Source organism: Nestor notabilis, unplaced genomic scaffold, assembly GCF_000696875.1.
Source record: "Nestor notabilis isolate BGI_N333 unplaced genomic scaffold, ASM69687v1 scaffold15682, whole genome shotgun sequence".
Lineage (NCBI taxonomy): Eukaryota > Metazoa > Chordata > Aves > Psittaciformes > Psittacidae > Nestor > Nestor notabilis.
Window position 1 is genome coordinate 90,622 of NW_009918902.1, and position 19,336 is coordinate 109,957.

A 19,336-nucleotide genomic window follows, 5' to 3' on the forward strand; every position below is an offset into this window, starting at 1 on the left:
TACCCACATATCTTTTTCTTTTATGACACTATCAAAATTTGGAGTGAAGCGACTCAGGCAGCAAGTAGACATTTCTGCTGCAAAAGCCTTACCATTTCCTTTCTGCCCAAAAAGGACTACTTGGACTACTTATTTATTGCATTAACTGGATGAAACCACAATCCTAAAACACATATACGAATATGATTGGTTTTTTTCTCTACATGTAGTAGTTGCAAAGAGCAGTATTTGCGTTGAATGCATGTCATCAAACTGTCTTCTGTCAGGAAAGGAATGGATGAGGACCTCACATTTCCATTTCCTCCACTGCTTATAAGCAAATACATTACGGAAGAATGTTTTTTCTCCATGGGAAGTACAGTGTACTCCCATATTTAGTAATTGATTTCATAGCTTAAGTCAGAACTACTATTTCCACCCAGCCTGTTGAATGAATATGTCTGGAACTTTTGGTAGTATTATGGAAATAAATTTCCTCTTTTTTGCTGCTTTTAAGAATGTTCCATCAACTTCTATTCCACCAAGGTCTTTACATGACAATGGATATAGAAAATGGCTATATCATTAAAAAGTATGTAATTCATTCTTTTGCTATTAAGAAAAGCAGCAGTATCTTTCTGTTAGAGAGAAGCATTATTTTCATACAGTGAAATTTGGGTGTAAAATAATTTCTTCAGTAACACTGAAAGCACTAGAAAGATGATCTCTGTGAGTAAGAAATCAATTAGTCAGACCAGCAAGGCTTTCCTGGTAGGATACTTCAAAAAACCACTCTAAAAGCGTAATAGATATTATATTAATATAAATTTTTCTTCAAGTAAGAAGCAAATGCCGGGAATTCTGGTCTTAATTTTGTATTTATTGAAGAAGCTATTTGGGGGATTTTTTTGTCTTCAGGGAGTTTGAAAACACCTTTCCAACGGAATAGAAATGACTTAGGAACCTCAGTCTCATAGAAAGCCAGTAATGTCCAAGCTTCGAAAGTCTATGACGTTTCCAAAATGTGACTCATGTTTCTGTGAAACTTCTGAAAATTTTGTACAATAGTTTATTCAAGTAGTCTCATAGCTTCCTTTTTCATCTTTCATCTTTTGAGATCGTTTTGTTCAGTCTGAGGCCATAATTAAAATAAATGGAGAGAACATACATGCTGTCATAGATGTTACTGTGCATGCATTACTAAGTCTTCACATGTTTCTTGAGTGTTTCACATGGTTACCTCTCAAAAGCAGGGAATTTTCTCAAAGTTTTTGCCAGTATCCATGAAAGCAAAGTCTGATTTTGCTCTCACGTCTGGATCATAGTACTATGTGTTTTACAAAACACTCTTCTTTTTGTTTTTTTGAATACATAGCTAGATTTTAACAGAAGGTAGATTTAGGAGCTCCCTTTTTTTAACAGAAAGGAGGTTTACAAAACCTGAGATATCACTTCGAAAATTCCATGGTTATTGTGAATCTGAGTCATGTATTTTTTGGTTAGGGATAAAACCAATTTAGAATGATATGGCTCATGCTTTAGAAATTTTGTTTTTGCTCTCAACAGATGGACCATATGGAAAAATGTGAACTTGCTACTGAGGCAGAAATATGAAGAGCAAGTACCATATTTCAAGCATTCTGTTTCCACAGGCATGTTCTGGGGGAAGATTTATTTTCTCAGAACAATGAAGGCAATGTGTACTGGTTAGATACTTATTTTAATTAACACTGGAATACTAGAATTAAAAGTAGACATCTGTATTTTTAATGAAGTAAGAAGAGAACTGTATTTTGTCTTTTCAGTTTCCCAGTACACCCACTTTCAAGTACTCACACTTACGTTGCTGTATTATGTCCTGTTTTGCCACACAACATAAAGTTTCAATTCTGGCAAGTACTAGAGGGCATAGCAAAAGGCCCTGTAAAATACCAGTGGCCCTGACTGTCGTAAGGATAAGAATGCTTTTCCACTGCCTTACTGCAAATGAGGTTCACCCTCTCTGATTTTACAGCTCTGATGCTTTTTCCAAATAGGTCTTGGGCCACCCAGAGAGAGGCACATCTGCCAAATTTGGGAATTGCCTTTTCTTTCAACTCCAGCCTCAGAATTAAAGGTTATTTCTTGTCTACAAGAGGGGAAAAAGTTCCCCACTTCATTCAAGTGTCTTTGAGACATTTAATTAAAAAATCAGCCAATAACATCAAAGAACAAACACAGTCAGATCTGAATTTAATAAAAATAAAAGAAAGTCCCCATACCTCTGAATCTATCAAGACAATGTTAATTATTAGCAAGTCTGCTAGATGCTTAGCTCTGCTGCCCTGGAGTTTTCTGAGCAGTGTTTGGATAGGAAGTCAAAACAGGCAGGTAGGCTCTTGTACATGCCCTGGAGAGTCATAGCAGACTGCTCATCTTGTACTGCTGGCTCATAATGATTATGTAAATTTAACACAAATCTTTCTCTCTCTCTCTCTCAAAAAAGAATCCAAGCCACCAGAGCCAGTAACTTTTCCATATTCACTTTAGCTAAAAATGATTCTAAAATCAATGAAATATTCATCACTTTCAGCAACAGAGCAATCTGTGAAAAGCCAAAGCAAAACAAAGCTCATAAAGTGCAGCTAACATCCTTCTACAAAACCAAGAAAACTCACAAGTAAAGCAGAACATTGTGTGTTTTGTTTGGGTTTGTTTTGTTTTGTTTTGTTTTTCTGGGTTTTGTTTGCTTGTTTTATTAAGCATCATCAACCTTTACCTAACTCAGCCACCAGACTCATTTTTACAATTAATGTTTTTTGACTTGTAGTCCTAGAAGACTGAAAATCTATGCAGTAACAGCAAGTGACCGTCTTTACTGACCACTGTCTCTTCTTTGTCTGAAAAACAGCAATATCCTTACAAAAATGTCCCCTTTCTGCTCAGTCCTGCTAGGTACCAAGTCATACGACTTCCTGAATCAAGAATCTCACAGAAAATATTAAGCTCCGTCAACTACCGTGGCCATTCATTGCTTTTTATGTAAATAAACACAACAGCAAAAACTCCAGTCGTGAATCTGGTCTCTTGAGAAAGTGCTTAGTTACTACAGCAGAAAATATAAATAACCAGTTTGTCACGTATAAGGGGTATTTATCCAATGCAGTTATCCACACACCTTTTTTGCTATTTGTAGTGCAGTTAGTTTGCAGTATCTGTTTCATTGTTTGTAACGTAAGGCTCAAGTTGTGCTACTTCATGTCATGTAAACATCAACTGGGCTTGCTGTGGAAGTTATCATGTGAGAAGTTTTCCCAGTTAGCCTCTGTTGTACCTCACATACATAACACTGAGGTCGTTCTTGGTAGGTTATTTGCACATCCACATCCTTAAAAATGAAGAAACATCTAATGCCGCAAGTACAGGAAAAGAGATTGTTCAGGTGCTCCTTTACAGAAAAAGCATTTCTGGAACCTGGGGGCTCCACCAAAGTAAGCAGATAAGTTTTCTTACCTGCACAGGTATCTTGGAGGGTTCGGGAGGTCTTTAACCATGTAGCACTCTCCCCCATTTACACAGAAGGCTTTCTGCTTTATGTCACATTTTGTGAGATGACTTGTCCCAGTTGTAGAAGTAGAAGTAGCTGGAAAAGACAAGAAAATTCAGAAAATACAGATCAGAATGGCTTAGTTTTAACTTCCCACTGGAAAATGTACTTCTGTGTGAGAGAAGAAGTAAGGTCAAGGAGGACCTGGCGAGTCCTCTGAACTCCCTGTCTGCTGCAACTGTGAACACTAACTACCTGACCCCGTATGTTGACTGACAGAGCGGTGTAGTTTAAATACATACCTCAGAGATATGCTACCCCACACCCAGCCTGGGAGGAAAGGAGGATTTCACTAGCACTGTCCATCAACTGACCTTAAATTTCTTCAATGCACATTTATTTAATTGAAAATGTGTAGTTTATGTGTGGTTAGTTATGTTACGTTAATTGCATTCAGGTGATTTTGGGGCGTGAGAGTCATTACAGGCTGCTGATACAGTGTCCAATTAAATGTGGCCTTGGAGGAGGTCTTCTCCTGGCATTGCCTTGAAGTAGGTGTTTTTCATTGGAGCTCAACCTGAGACCCTGTGCTGATCCAGTCTCTCAGGACTGAACCCCTTGGTCCAGCCATTGCTTTCTTCCCAGAGGAGACAGTGACTGGCTGAATGCTGAATCCCTCTTCCCCTGCTCGTAAGAGTGAGCTGTGACTGTTCTGGTTTGACTTTGTAGGGAGGAAGAAGACAAGGGGGTTGGAGGCATCTTCCTTTCTTGTGGATGTACAGTTGCTACCCTTGTGTTCATGGGAGCCTTTCATCTGGAGGCCAACCTAGCATGTCCTGCAGATGGGCTTGAAGTATTAACAGTTTGGGCCACCAATGCTGGTAGACACCATTAGGTGTCTAAATTGCTGTTAGATGGAGGTACCACTGTTAAAAAGTGGTACCACTGCAGAATACTGTGGTGTTTCTTAGCTTACTGCCTGCTGTGTTTAGGGAATACCTGGAGAAGGCAGGAGCGTGGTTTAGTCAGCAAACCTAAGAGGTCTGCTAACTAAGGAGCAAATCTCCTTAGTTAGGAGGCTGCCATGGTAGGATGAGAAATCTCAGCATTAGGATTTGCCCATGCAGTCTGTCAAGGAAATGCTCTGACCAGAGCGAGCAGTAGAGTAGGAGAGACAGCGCTCAAAAGTCCCCCCTGTAGTCATTGCTGGTAACTACTAGAGTATGGTGAATCTACCTGAGGTTGCTCTAAACTAGCTAACTGCAATGGGGATGATGGGGAGACAGTATTAAGTCCTCAGCTCCTCAACACTGCTCTGTGCTTGCAAAACTACCTCCATGAGTTGAGTTAAACCCAAGTCAGACATATACCTGTTACACTACAGCTGTAGCCCCAAACGAAGACCTCTGGTTGCCCCTTAGTTTGGGCAAGTTTTGTTCTAAATCAGGGTAGGCATGTTTGAAGCCTGTACACCAGTCAGTACCCAGCTCAGGAATCATGCTACTGATGGGCTATGTGGTATCTGGCAAGTCATTCATGTTATTAGTTTAATTTGATTTTACCTGACTAAAACTGAATTGTTCAATTGTAAGGTGCTCTCCACTGATCATGGAAAGCAGCTCAACTTATCCCCATTATGGGTGGTCTGTCTCCCTACACTGACTGCAAAGCAAGCTTAAACACTTGAGAATAAGACCCTAATTTTTAAATGGCTAAGACTAACCGAAGTGTCTACCTGTAATCTGTAAAAAGTAGGGACAGATTCCTGCATAGTTTCTGTTTAGCCATCTCCAGACATACAGAACTAAGAAATTTTGTTACAGTGCTGAACAAATCCCGATATTTTTGTTTCTGAAAGACAGCTTCTATCCTCAGGTGGAACAATGTTTTTATCTACTGACTGATTCCACTGGAGTTGGCTAGAAAGCTGCAAGGACCTACACAAAATTTGTCTGATAGTCAAAGCCTTTTTAACACGAAGGCACCCAACGGGCATGTTTATAGCAGGCAATGCATGATGTTCTACCATTTGCTGCACACATTGAATCCAAAGAAAACAGTTTTTTTTTTTTTTTTATCAGGTTGACTATCAAGAAATACCACTCATATATTTCAAGTTCTTTTTTCTGAGAATTAGGATGAAGTAGTCCCTGTCATACTTGGTTTTCACGACTTTTCCATCCCCTTCAAAGTAAAACTACACTTCTAGCACTCAGCACTTGGGAGAATGGGTCACGTTGGCTGGCACAAATTTCAGAATGGCTTTAGCTATCTTGTTTCAATGAGACATGAGGTTGTAACTAACTGGGATATTTAAGTACCTCTTTTACTCCATCAAAATCCCACCTGCCTGTACAGCTAAAGTCTCTCATATCCCTTCCTTCCTTTGCCATTAATTACCAACAAGCCACCTGCTTTCTCTTTCTTCCATGATGCCTTGCTTGCATTGGATGCCCTTCTCTGATGGGCCAGGAAAAGCTCTCCCATGACCTCTTCCGAAACTCAAGCTCCCTCCTGTTTCTCACTGTTGCACCACCCGCTGTGTCACATCTATCCAGATCCTGATCTTGACTGGGGCCTCTAAGTGCTAATGAAATGCAAACATGGAGTACTAATTCCTCGTAATAACACATTCCTTTCTCCTGGCCCCTCAAAGCATGATTTATAACCTCTCAGACCAGGATAAATTTATGCCTTGCCTAGAGGCAGGAAAAGGGGTCATGTTTTAAGAGTAGTCTGACACTCTTTTGGTTAGCACTGGTTTAAATACGACTTTACACCCAATGTTGACAAAAGGCTGGCCATCAGCTCAGCGGTGAAGGGTCACCTATGCTTGATGTTAATGGGTTGACCACCACCCTTGACATGAATCACAGGATGGTGAGATTTGCCTTGTGGAAGTGCCTTTCATTCTTCACTGGCTTTAAAGGAGCCTGGGTTACTAGTCCAAAGGAGATGCCTTAACTTGACAGGCTATAGCATACCAAGACCTAAGATGTAATAAACGTGGGTGAGTGAATCACATCTACACAGTAATGCACATTTTGAAGTCCTTGTGAATCTTAAGAGGTAACTCACTATTAAGCTTATCCTTGCTGATAGCCTATTTGCCGTTGTGTGTTTTACCTTACTAGAAGACTTCAACCTGCAAGTGAGACAGGCACTCTGAGGATGTCCTTGAGCTCAGAAAGCTAATGCATTAATTTGGAAGAAAAAAAAAGGAATATTGTTTGTGTGTTGTCTGACAAAAAAAAATATTTTGCTACCCCACTGTCTAATGGAATGTTTTAAGTTGAATTATGAAGGTAGATAGTAGCAAGTGGGCTTGTAGCTATCTATAATTGTTTTCACCATCTTGCTTACTGCTTTTTCTGTAAGCAGGAGCTCAGTTTAAAGCAGATCACAGCGGAGTTTCACAGTAACAGTTATTTCCCCGCTGATGCAAGTGAGCTTTGGAAAGCAGCAATTGGTCTGAACTGATTACAAGAGATGGGAATAATCTGCAGCTCTCAGAGTAATCTCATGATACAAGGGCTTTACACGTATTTGTGAGGAGTGCCTCTACCCACATTTTTGGCATCACATGTTCAAAACTCTTGTATAAATCTTGCATGAGCATTTTCTCTGCATTACTTATTCACTACCACTGTAGTTCCAGTCTGCCCGAGCTTTGTAAGTCCATAGGGTGAGGGGAGAAAAAAGGTCTCCAGTGAGTTAATTTTGATATTAATTTTTCTTTGCACAGGATGCATACTTTTTATGGCATATGGCCAGTATTCTGTGTATGCACTGTAAGTCTATTTTGCAAATTAAATACAAGAAACACTAACTATGGTTTTGAGTTTCACTTAAACCCACATAACGGAAGAAATGTGGTGTTTGGGAGCAGGTGTTCATCAGACCCCATTTCATACAGTCCATAACTAGCCCCAAAACTGCCCTTCCATACCTCTCTAGCAGACATGGGCTTGGAAGATGTATAGTGGGAATGACTGGCAGCGGTGAGGTAAAGCACAGCTGTAGACCATGTAGCTGTACAGTGTTCTTTAGTCACCTAGTCAAAATTTATACCTCCTTTCTTTTATGTAATGTTTTTTTTCAGCTACACAAGCACGAGGTAGAGAAGCTGTTTTTTTCCCAAGTCTTACACTAAACCCTTGGCTTAGTGAAAGGACCAAATTACATGCTGTAATGAAATTGGAAAATATCATGCATGAGATAACATCTGAAAACACTGCATGCTCTACCCCTTTTCTTTCCTTCCCTGAATGCAGAAAACACCACACTTAGAAAAACAACTGCGGCCAGTATGAACACAATTCCCACTAATGTGTATATTCACATGATACTGAAAAACAATGAGATCTGCTTCCCTCTATGGAAACTAGAAAGAAAACTAAAAGCTATTGTGCCTTTCAAAAACTACTCTCTAAAACACAAATTACTGCTGTAAAACTACCTTAGGAACTTTTTGTGTTAAGCAGACAAAACTTCACATAATTCTGAGCTTACCTGTGGAATCTCTGACCCTTTTTTGTCCTGAATCAGAAAAATGCATTGTCTTTCTCTCTCTTGCTCTCCAAAACCTCCTCTGAAGTCCAGTGGCTGCAGCAGCAGAACTCTCAGGCCCTGTACTGGTGAGGCAGTCTGCTGAGAGGAGCCCTAAGGGTCCTCTGAGTACAGACTGAGAGGAAAGAGCTTTGCAACCTAAACAGAATAGTATCCATGCCTCTTTGAATTAAGTTTCTGCAAAGCTGGTGTAAAATCAAAGGACATACTCAAAGTCGTGCAAGGGGACTAGTGAGATGCCTATGACCAAATGGAGACAAAGTCAAGTTGCAGCTGCAGCACAAAGGAAGGTTTGCCATTCTTACTGGACGGCCACTTGTGGAGTGTAAATATGCCAGCCTATTGGACTGCAGGAAAAGACCCTGCCAGTCTCCTTTTGTGAACAAATAGAGTAAATTACTGGGGAAGAACAGAACAAATACTTCTGCTTATCATTGCTTTCTGAGCCTGAGGCTTAAGCAAATCCTACCTGCAGCTCATGTCAAAGGAAGAGGAAGGGACCTGCATGGAATGAAGGAGGGGCAGAGGGAGAGAAGGAGCAGAGAGAGAGCAGACACAAGTAAACTTTGGCATGACAAAGTGTGTGCCACCAGAAGTAAGTCAGCTTTACTAACTCACATTCCCTCCCTTGAAGCTCATTCATTTCTTTAAAAGCACAATCCAATTCCCTCTTGACTTGCTGATGGGCAGTTTAAAGATGTCCAGCTCTGATCTGCAGAGTAGATTGATTCCCCACATAACAGCTGTAGCACTTAATCTTTCTATGTCTCAGTTTAACCATCTACGTTTTCTTCCCACTAAGTATTGAGCCTCTTCAACTCACTTCAACTTCCCTGATGAGCCTGGCTTACAAAGTATTTGTGACTGCAGAAAACCTTGCCATTTCTGTACTGCACTGAATGAGGAAAACTGCTGGCTCCAGCAAAACTGTGTGTAGCAAAAGCTATATGGGTACCTTCAAGCAGAACAGAAGGCACAACCTGAGAGTAATCAAAACCTAACCCATTTCTGAACAGACAAGAATTTCTGTATTACCAGGTGTACAAAAGTATGTGTTTCATGCCCTTCGTACTTAATAGTTCCAAAGCTGAAACTGCATCCTTGTAGCTTTGAACATACCAGGTTTTAAAAAACTATGAACACCAATGTGTACACATCAGAGGAAAAAAAAAAATCCAAATCTCTATAGGAGGCATTTATGATCTATTTCATGGGGCTGCTTAGAATTTTTCACATTGTTCTGGTGATGTAATACCTTAAACTGGCTGTTCAATCTAGTTACAAAAGTTTTTCAGCCTCTGTCTTCACAAATAACATGCACTGTAGCAGATTCCTGGGACCTTCACAAGAGATCATTTAAGGAGTCTGCTGTTCTGCTAGCAGCTGAAATTAAGTGCTTGCAAGTTAGTAGAATTACTCCCTGACCCTAAGACAGTGCTTTCTTGCTTTGGCACTATCTCTATGAAGATCAGAGCCAGCAAGAAGGAAACAGGAAATCGCTGGGCCTGCAAGATAGAAACTTCAGGAAAGATTGAGAGCACATAAACTCTTGCTGAACCAAGGCAGTGAGAGTTCCCCCTGTGACACAGACTCAGTGGCAGCTTCCCCTCACTAATCCAACCTCAGCAAAGCAAAGCGAAAAAAAAAAAAAAAAAAAAAGGCGGGAAGAAAAAAAAGAAAGAAAAAGAAAAACAAAAGACAGACGCTTCAGCTCGCCGCACCACCCGATCGCTTCCTCCCTGATAGGCCAACAGACTGACCCAGTTGGCAGGCGCACGACTGTGAGACCTGCACAGCATCTGGCTCACCACAGAGGGTCAAGAGGTGACACATGCTAAAGATGGCCTGACCGGGAACAATTTTTATTTGCTTCATTTAACTTTGAGATGGGAGGAAAGACTGGCAGAGATCCACACAGCTCACGGGTTGTTAGCAGGGAAATGCAATTACTGCTTGACAACACTAGAGTTTTCAGAAAAAAGGGGCAACATGGGTTATGGAAGAGTGCAAGGCTGCATGAAGAGACCTGGTTGAAACTGGGTTTTGAGACAAGGCATACTTTCCTATTGCCATGAAAGATGTCAGCTTTCACCCCAGGGTGATGTGATAAGTGTCTGCAAAAGGTCTGCAAGAGCCTTTAGAAAACATTCCCCACCTGGTTAGGGGAGACATGAATGGCAAGACACAAGGCAGTGACAGGCCAGAAGGTCCCAAGAGGAAAAATATGTGTGTGGTGGGGAAAGACAGCAAAAAAGAAAAGAAAGGAAGTGCAAAGAAAACATACAGAGATGGAACCAGTGCGGGAAAAATACATCTAAGCCCAGGAATGTTAAACTGACAGCCAGATAGGCAAGTGCCTTTACTACTGGGGGACTCTCAAACAACCTTGAAAATGCCAGGGATGGGTGTGAGGGTCTGAAAACTTATAGGCCTTAGATTAAAGCAGACAGCAGATAAGGAGATGAATGCAACTGCCATGATACTGTGAACTTTATCCAGTGTGGAGTCCTTTGCTGCCCTGGAGAACATCCCACTATGCAGAAAAACCTGGGTGGCCAAATAAACTGCAGAAAAGGATTCCTGGCTCACCTTGCTACAGAGGCTTCATACTGCTCTTTTCCATGCTCACTCTGCAGCAAGGTAAGGTCAATAACTCATTGGGCTGGAAATTCCTAACAGGGACAGAGCCCATGCATAACAATTTGTAATACATTTCGTAAGATGTGCACCATCACAAGGTATCTTACTCTCATGTATCTCACAGCTCCTCCACAGAGCTCTGAAATGTCTCTTCAGGCTGCTGGGGAAGGACCATCAGTGCAGATGCAGAGCAGACCCTCGAAACTGTAAAGGAGACTTATAAGAGGAGTACCTGGCACCATCACTTTTCCCTTGATGGGTGTGTAGTGATACTGCATAACCATTTCCTTACCACATTGATTACTGAAATACCTCCATCCCATTATAACATAGTAAAAATCTGCTCTTGTTCCTCTTTCTGCTGAAGGATTTTTCTTATTAATAACAAGTATCCAATTATACATCTGCAGATAAGTGCAAAATCTCTGGTTCTTTAGTGCTATCTGCTCACAGAGATGCAGGGATAATAAGGACTATTCAGCAGCTTATCAAAGGAAACATGCAAGCTTTCTATTACAAATGACGTTTCATATAAAGTCAGAAACCCTACATCAGGAAAGCATTTCAGGAAGAACATACTTAAAACTGAGCATATAAGCCCACAGAAATTCAAGATAGCACTCAAGACCTGCTTAATTTATAGTCACATTCACTTCCTTATTTTCCCTTGGTGTCTTTAAAAAGTTTTTATGAAGTAAAATGGACTTCAGCACAGTGTTTAGTCTTGTTGAAAGCAAAGCTTGCATACTGAAATACCCCATGTTAAATAAGTTTGGAAGAGGAAGATGTGTCTATAACTTTTCCTTGAAAAATTCTGCATGTCCATTCCAGGATTCCTAGTCAAAAATTAATCCATTCCTATTGCATGCTTTGCAGTGAAAAACATTTACTAGTTTACTAATACCACAATGAAACAAGCTTCAGTGCTTTTGAGGTACATCATCAAAATCAATAAAGGCATGTCCCTTTGCTCTGTCCTTAACCCCAAAGCATAGAAGGCTGCCAGTTGCTTTCCCAGTGTCCTTCTGCTTCATGGGGGTGGCCATGAGAAAAAGTCACTGGGAACATGAGGCATGAAAACACTGTGCTGGCCCTGAGGCAATACAGCTCAGTCTCTTTAACCAGCTTGAGGTCTCTGGGTGGTAAGGAAAAGAAGGGTAGCAGAGATTGGCTCTTCCTATGTAATGGTAGCTCTTGTGACACCCCTTGAAACACAGGCTAGTATGGAAATACACATCCATTTCTGAGTTAAAGATATGGCAAAGGCAACTTCTCTCAGAAAATAAGAGATTGCTCACAGCTTGCCAAGTATATCCTTGATATCTATGATAACAAAGCATTACAAGATAGGACCCCCAATAACACTGACAGGTGTGGGAGATAAGTAAAGAACAAGAATGCTTACTGAAGACAGCTTCCTTCCTAATGCACTGAAACTAGAATTTATTTGTCAGTTTGCTTTGATAATTGTATTCCAGCAGAGATTACCAAGACCTTGTATTTTTAATTTTTTTTTTGTAATAGGCGCTTTACAAGTCAAACTAAGTTTTCAGACACCATGTATAGAAAGGAAGAAAGACTTACTCTCTCCCTGTCAAAATTTATTCCTTAGAATTCCTCTCAAAAAAAAAGGTATGAGAAACTGTTAGACATAGGTGCTGGGCTCTGCTGGAGGATCCAGCCTTCTGGCCTTTTTTTGAGTTGCTCACTGAGACCAAGAAGAAAAATCTCTGGGAGGGTGCACAGGCAAATGTCCACTCTGCTGTACGCCGGCACAGCTATGCCACCCATCTTTTCTGGAAAACAAGGAGTTACTGTTTGTTCTGGCACTTCATTTTGTTTAGCTGGTAACCTTATTTTATTCAGCTGTTATTTCTTAAGTGAAGTTATATTTTAATATGCTGATGGAGTAACTGTCATTTAGTCAGTACCTGTTCTCAAGAAACATCAGAGAGGACTACACAGTAAACATCTCACTGTGCCAGACAGTTTTTAAATGTTTATAAAAAGTTTGCATTTTTTTTCACTTTAGAAGTAGTACATTAAAACAAGCATAAGGTTATTGTTCTAGCCTCTCAAACAAGTCTGGTAGAAAAAAAATACAACCGTGTAGAAAAATAAAATGTGTTCATGTTGAGAGTAAATGGCACATTTCCTCCAGCAGTTAATTTCTACAGTCTGGTTATAAATCTGTCAAAAATCAGATTTATAATGAAATGCTAACAGATTCCAAGCAATTCTGTGTTAATGGAGTCACTGTTGTACTCATATATAAGTGCAGACACAGACCTGCAAAAGGGATGGATCCATAGGAATGAGAAAAGGGTTCAACAGCCCGAGCAGAGTTTGTTTACTTGCAAGAGACAGTCTTAGAGTGAAGGAGAACACACAGTCCAGATGAACATCGTACTTTCTGCAGAAAACCAAGATTTTTGTCCAGTTAAGGGAGGAGATGTGGCAACAGTGCATGCATAGACACATGGATGAAAACTTGTGACCAAAAAAAAGCTCTGTTTACACATAGCAGCTGCCTTTCTAATATAAACCACTTTTGCTAAAGCAGTGCTGTCCTTGATCCTTGCTCTTTAGCTTAGAAGGGGCTCTTTGCTGGTATTTATTATTTCTGTTGCTGTAAACAGAGCTGGGATGCAGTTGTGTACCAAGATCAAGGAGAACATCAGCCAGAGAAGCTGTTCACAGAGAATATAAAGGGCAAGCAACAGAGGTATGCGGAGGTGGGAACACAAGAAAATGTCAAGAAACTCTTCATGGTGACAGCCAAGGTTTTTTGTAGGTTATTCCACAGAAGAGAATATTCCAAGTAATATGAAGATGAGTGGCTTACAGAGACCCCCTTCAATCAGGGAGCAATATTTGAAGTGACTATTTGAAAAACTGTTTCATGGAAAGCAGCACCCAATTGCCGCCTGGAGTCGGGAACCTACACCTATACAGTGAGTGGGAGAGGGGTTAAGGTGTAAGGGTGCTGGCTTGCAAGGACATGTAAAAGCACTGGAGGGATGTGGAAGGAAAACACTGGTGACACTGAAAAAGCCTGATGGGATGGAGGTCTGAGCTGTGCGGGTAAAAGCAGAAAGCTGTGCTCTAGTGGCCTAGACTCCTCCAGACACAGACAGCCAAGCTGGACACTTTTTTAAGGTGCCTATGCCAAGTCTACACCTTTTTAACCTCTTCATTTCAAAACACTACATGGGGTGAAAAGATCAGATGTCTCCTATAGACTGGGCCTAATCTTTCAGGTGCATTGCAGAAAACTGTTAGTGGCTTTGGCTTAGCATTTATTTATTTAGATATTGTAGTATGAGCTAAAACAAGAACATTGATAGCCTACGACATTTAAAAATCCTGTGTCAAGCCTTCAAAATTCCAAGATTAGTTTCGAAGGAGAAGAGCGGGATATAAATAAATCATTCACTCAGTGGTTTTATTGTTTTGTTGGTCTTCAGCATTTGAGCCTATTTTGTATTGTGACCCAAAAAGTTAGGCTTCCCCTTTTTCCTCTCAAGTGAAAGCTAAAATGTATCTTAAAGAAAGAAACCAAATGCTGCAGGGATTCTGTCTACTTTATGTGGTGGTAACACTGCAATAACATTTTACCATAGCCTGAGAAACAATGAAATCCACTGCAAAACTGCCTCTAAATGCTGCTTTCAAAGGATCTTTGGCTGCCGTATCCAGAGTGAACAGTAAGGAGCAAATTACCACCCTGGGAGGTGATGAGGGTTTTAGTAATAACCAATTTTTTTTACTCTTACGAATACTGAGACAATGTCAAACCTTTTCACAGAACACAAGTAGGCACTGGCTGATTTTCTTCAGGGCTGAGGAGTGGTGGTGGATGCCAGCCTGATGTGCATGGTGCTGCCAGAGCCAATGCTGTTGGCATAAGCCTGCTTGGTGGGACCAAGCAGGTCTATGCTTTCTGCTGTCAGCCCACCCCTGCAACCTCCCTTACCAGGTTGCACCTCAAGGACTCAGTAAGGTCCCTGGCACAAAGACCCTGGTGGATATAAAGTAAGAACAGCAATTCTAGCCTAAACCCATCCTGCCTTTCACAGGATGTGTTTCCTCACTAGTGAATACTTCAAGGGCAATGAAGACAAGACAAAATTTGAGTATCTCAGGAAGATTTTTTTCTTTCTTCAGGGTATTCTCTTACAGTCAAACGAAGCTGACATCATGTCTTTTTCAACTTTCCTGTTGAATTAGAGGCGTATGTCAGCTGTCTGCCTTATTCAACTGTAGTCAGCAGGACACAAAACCTAATTGACAGATAATGCCATGGCAGACACTGTTCTCTTCCTCCATTTACCCAACATGGATTTTTTCATTCCACCAAAGCCACATATTTTATTACCAGCAAAACCAATAACATGGCACCAATGGAATGCTTGTGTTGGTATGGCAGCGGTGAGCTAAGTTACAGAGCTTGTTCAATCTTTAACACACCCAATACTGTAGAGTCTGCACTCTGATGCATATCCTGTGTGTGTCTACCGAACTGGTGCAGTACATCCTACTTGTGTCATGGACACCCATTACAGGAGCAGAAAATTACCTATGTCTAAAGAGCAATGATACTGATTTTCAGAAATTCTACCAAAATCCTTTCCTTTTGACTCGTTTAGTGCTCAATAGTTGGGATAGCCACAAAGTGATTCCTCTAAAATAAAAGATTCTCACGTTTCATTACAGCATACTGCTGTTTTCTTTCAGACCAGCTTGAGAATTCTTTAGCTGGCCTGCTTGTCAGACAGGCTGGGCTCATCCTGCTTTGAAGCTGCCTTGAATTAGAGAGTCCAAAAATGGAAGCAACCAAAAAATCAACAGTCTCTTTTTAAAATCTGAGCTTAAATGCAACAGTATGAACTCCTGGTGGAATTACCCCAGGTCTGTCTTCTTGTAACTGAGATCAGCTTTTGGCCCTAAGTCAATAGCAGACACATTTTACAAATGAGTGAAAACAGGATGCCATTCATTACCTTCCATCTCTCACACATATTCTGTGTGATCTGGTGGAGTGTTTCCCATTGGAAAAATAAATGGAAGAGGTTATCACTTTGAGATAAAATGGAATAAAACAAGTTTCAGAGATTTCATCTTTGACCTTATAGCCTGAAATTTGCCAACTTAAACTCTGTTTCCAGAGGCTAAGAAAGAATTACGGCTGCTTAAAATGATACTTCTCCTGACTCTCTGAAGAGCTGAAGTCTAAGCCTGGCTCTCACTGTTGCGGCAGTGGACTCACAGAACATGTTTACTCCTTTCTGTTTTTCACCCTTCTCTCAACAATTTATCTGAGGGGATTCCAGGCCATCAATCCAGTCTGTCTGTCTGAGTCTTTGTTTCTCCGTTTCACAGGTTAAAGTCATTTCAGTTTCTTCTCCCTACCCCACTTATGCGCTCGTACAGCACTGTACTTGCAAGATGTAAGAACAGTGGGGATGTTGGGGGGCTCCAGGAACACCAGACCTTGGGAACTGCTGCCCTGCTCTCCAGCAGGCTAGTGAGGGATGCTGCAGCAGGTGACATTCTGGGCTGACAAAGATGCAGCTTTCCCACAACCAACTTGAACAGGGCTGTCCTCTTTCCTTTCCTCCAGGTGTGAGTTTGTCTGAAGGGCAGGAGAAGTGTGTAATCAGAATAAGAGAGGCTGGGGGGTTCTTGTGTGGGAGCAGGCTCGACACAGTAACCAGACCCATCAGTAATTGCATCCCCTGCATGTTCTGGTGTGCCTGGCTCCTCTCCTAGACTGACTGCTCTCTGGAGACAGGTCTGGTTATATCTTGATATAGAACATGCCCTTGGTGTTAAATAAAGGGTCACAAATAAAAGCCTAAGCTCAGCTACTTAGTGTGACAAAAAAAAAGACCTTTAAATGCATTTTTGAAGTGGTCCATTTTTCTGGAATTTCAGCAGCCTATTTATTATATAGAGCTTATTGGTTTTGATTTGAAACTGGAGATTCAGTTTTTCCATGGGTTTCTCATCCCTAGCCCTTCCCTAGGCCTTTCTGGATTTTTAGTATAGAGTGACAGGCACATTATGAGAGGAAATTACCAAGCATTACAAGGCAAGAAAAGTGAGGCAATTATCTTAGCTAATTCCAGCCAATGAGGTAAAGAAGCTGAAGAAAGATCCCCCCTTTCCTGGTCTGTTAAATAATAAAGTTAATTAACCTTTGGGCTTCCACTTCGTGGAAAACTCAGCCCAGACAGCCTGCTTATAGCACTTCATAGATGCAACAGGCATGTATACCATTCTCAGGGTGTACAAGGTATGTCCACTGGGCGATGGTGAGCCTAGGTATCAGTCTGACTGGCTCTCACATGCTTCGGAAAGGCATGCCTGGAGTCACGTTTTGGTGAGCAGCTCTGGAGGAGCTCAGGTCACTTGGTCCTGCTGTATTCAGTGCCAAACTACGGTCAGCAGAGCTGTGTCAGCATCCTCTAACTGTGCGGCAATGCCAGCCCTGCTCATCAAGGGCAGAAACTTTCCAGACATGCCAATCCTTCCTGTCCCACCTGCAAAACCCCACCCAGTTCAGTGCTGCATTTTGTGCTTTGCTCCAACAATGCTCCAACTGCTTGAGGAGCTGATTTAATGGCCTGAACAAACGATGTGTTGGTTCAGCCTGTGCTTTCACACATTTCAGCCTAGTAACACTCCTTCGGTCGTTCCCCCACCCCCTTTATAATACATGTGATATAATTCTTTTAAAGCATGTTTTTTTTCCAAAATTAAGTCGGAAATGAAGTAAAAGTAATACTTACAGCAAACAAGCATGGACGCAGATCATGCTTGTCAGCTATGATCATTTTATAGTGACCTCAGAGAAGGTGAGATATAAAAGACCCAAATCAAAAGAATCAAGTGAATTTCTGAAGTTGGTGTCATGCTTTCTTGCAACGGTCTGTTGCAGGAGGAAGAGAGTCAAAGGTAAATTAAATGCTCCAAGAGATTATTAGCTCATATAATTATATAAAACATATTCATGTAACAAAGAAGGAGTAAGCAGGAGACATATCTCTGGCCATTTACCACATGCTCATAATTCTTGTTTTTTACTTCTTAAAGAGCATGTTCAGCCATGAATCTTACAACCAATACCTAAAACAGACTGCAGTGCTCTACGTACTCCTGTTCTGAAAGGTCAGCAAACCCTGAAAAGGAAAAGACATATATGGGAAAGTCAGAAGTGTGTATGGATCCCAGGACTTACAGATCTTCAGATCCTTTGTGTATGACTGTGATTTTTGTCCCTTGGAGTGCTTAAACTAAAATGTTTGGTCTCCTGCCTACTAAATATAATGCCTGCACAACTTTTATTAAAAGAAAAGATCGAACTTCCAGGTGGACATTCAACTATGTGGAATCACACATCACATGTAATTCCCAATTCCCTGCTCATGAGTCTGAATCAATCCCATCCTTTCTTAGAATCAGCACAGTACCACCAAAAAAAAAAAAAAAAAAGTTTGGCAGGATTTCATGGCTGATGTGAACCTTCCTGAGTCCAGCATTGTCCTTGACTCTGGGTGCATGTAAGTATATCTTTGATTAAACCATGATCTCGTACATTTTTCATAGGTGCTGAGTATGAAGAACTTTCACTGAAACCAAAGGGACTGGCAGGTGCTTATTACTTCTGTTTAATTAATCTGCTATGTTTTTTTCAGACATTCATTCACAACAGAGATCTTCTGTGGTAGCGAGAGTAGGTGGCAGTTTTCAGTGAAAGGCTGGTGATTTATGGGATGGATGTCACATTGCCAAAGGCTTGAAGGCCCTTGACATCAAGCACTCAGTTTGAGTATCTGAGGTGATCAATGAATTTGGGCAACTGAACGTTTGAATACCCAACTGCTCTGATCAGCCATTAATGACAATCAGACTTCATTAAAAGCTGCAGTGAGAAGCATCTTAACAGCCATTCTGTTTTCTTTCTCTTATTCTTCTGATTTCCATGCAGCTTCAGATCACTGCAGTGACACTAAACCACACAGAGGCGAAAAGACAAGGGACGCTTTATAGCTACAGCACATGCAAACTCTCTGAAACACTGGAAAAGGGAGGATTTTCTAAGGTTCCTGTGAGGACCCATAGGCTTATGCTGTGGTTGCTATCAGGGTTTTTTCTTCCAACATGTTAACAGGCCCACAAAAAGCCCTCCTTATAACTGCATGCACCTATTTCAGATTAGATCAAATCTGGGCTTGACCTCTTTTACTGCAGAAAACACTGGGCTGTGTGCTGTCTTTGAAGGCACTAGAGTCTGAAAGGAAAGCGGAAATTTTCCTGCCATATGCAACAGATGTAGTACTGCTAAAGCCAGATGAAAAAGTGGCTGGGAAGAGACAACCTCATTCCTCTTGGGAAGCAGCATAAGCAGATGAAACTGTATCTTTCTTTCACCTGCCTTCTTATTTTTATATGCCTCTGTGGAGGCGCCCTCAAAATGATGAACGAATGCGGATGAGGCTGTGGTGGAAGGGAAATTCAAATAGAGCAAACCCCTACTCTTTCACACACTGAGAACATCCCCTGCTGGTCTCAGGGCCTGCTGGGAGGGGAATCAGAATTATGACATAGTTCTGGAGC

At 41.2% G+C, this 19,336-nt stretch overlaps 1 protein-coding gene across 2 annotated transcripts in view; it reads right to left on the minus strand.

Annotated features, from left to right (window-relative positions):
- Nucleotides 1-19,336, minus strand: part of NRG1 (neuregulin 1) — a 96,203-nt gene that overhangs the window by 24,064 nt on the left and 52,803 nt on the right. For both annotated transcript variants that reach the window (XM_010009978.1, XM_010009977.1), the window contains exon 2: nt 3,472-3,601. In XM_010009978.1, the coding sequence (XP_010008280.1) occupies nt 3,472-3,601 (130 nt within the window). The remainder of the gene's footprint in view (nt 1-3,471; nt 3,602-19,336) is intronic.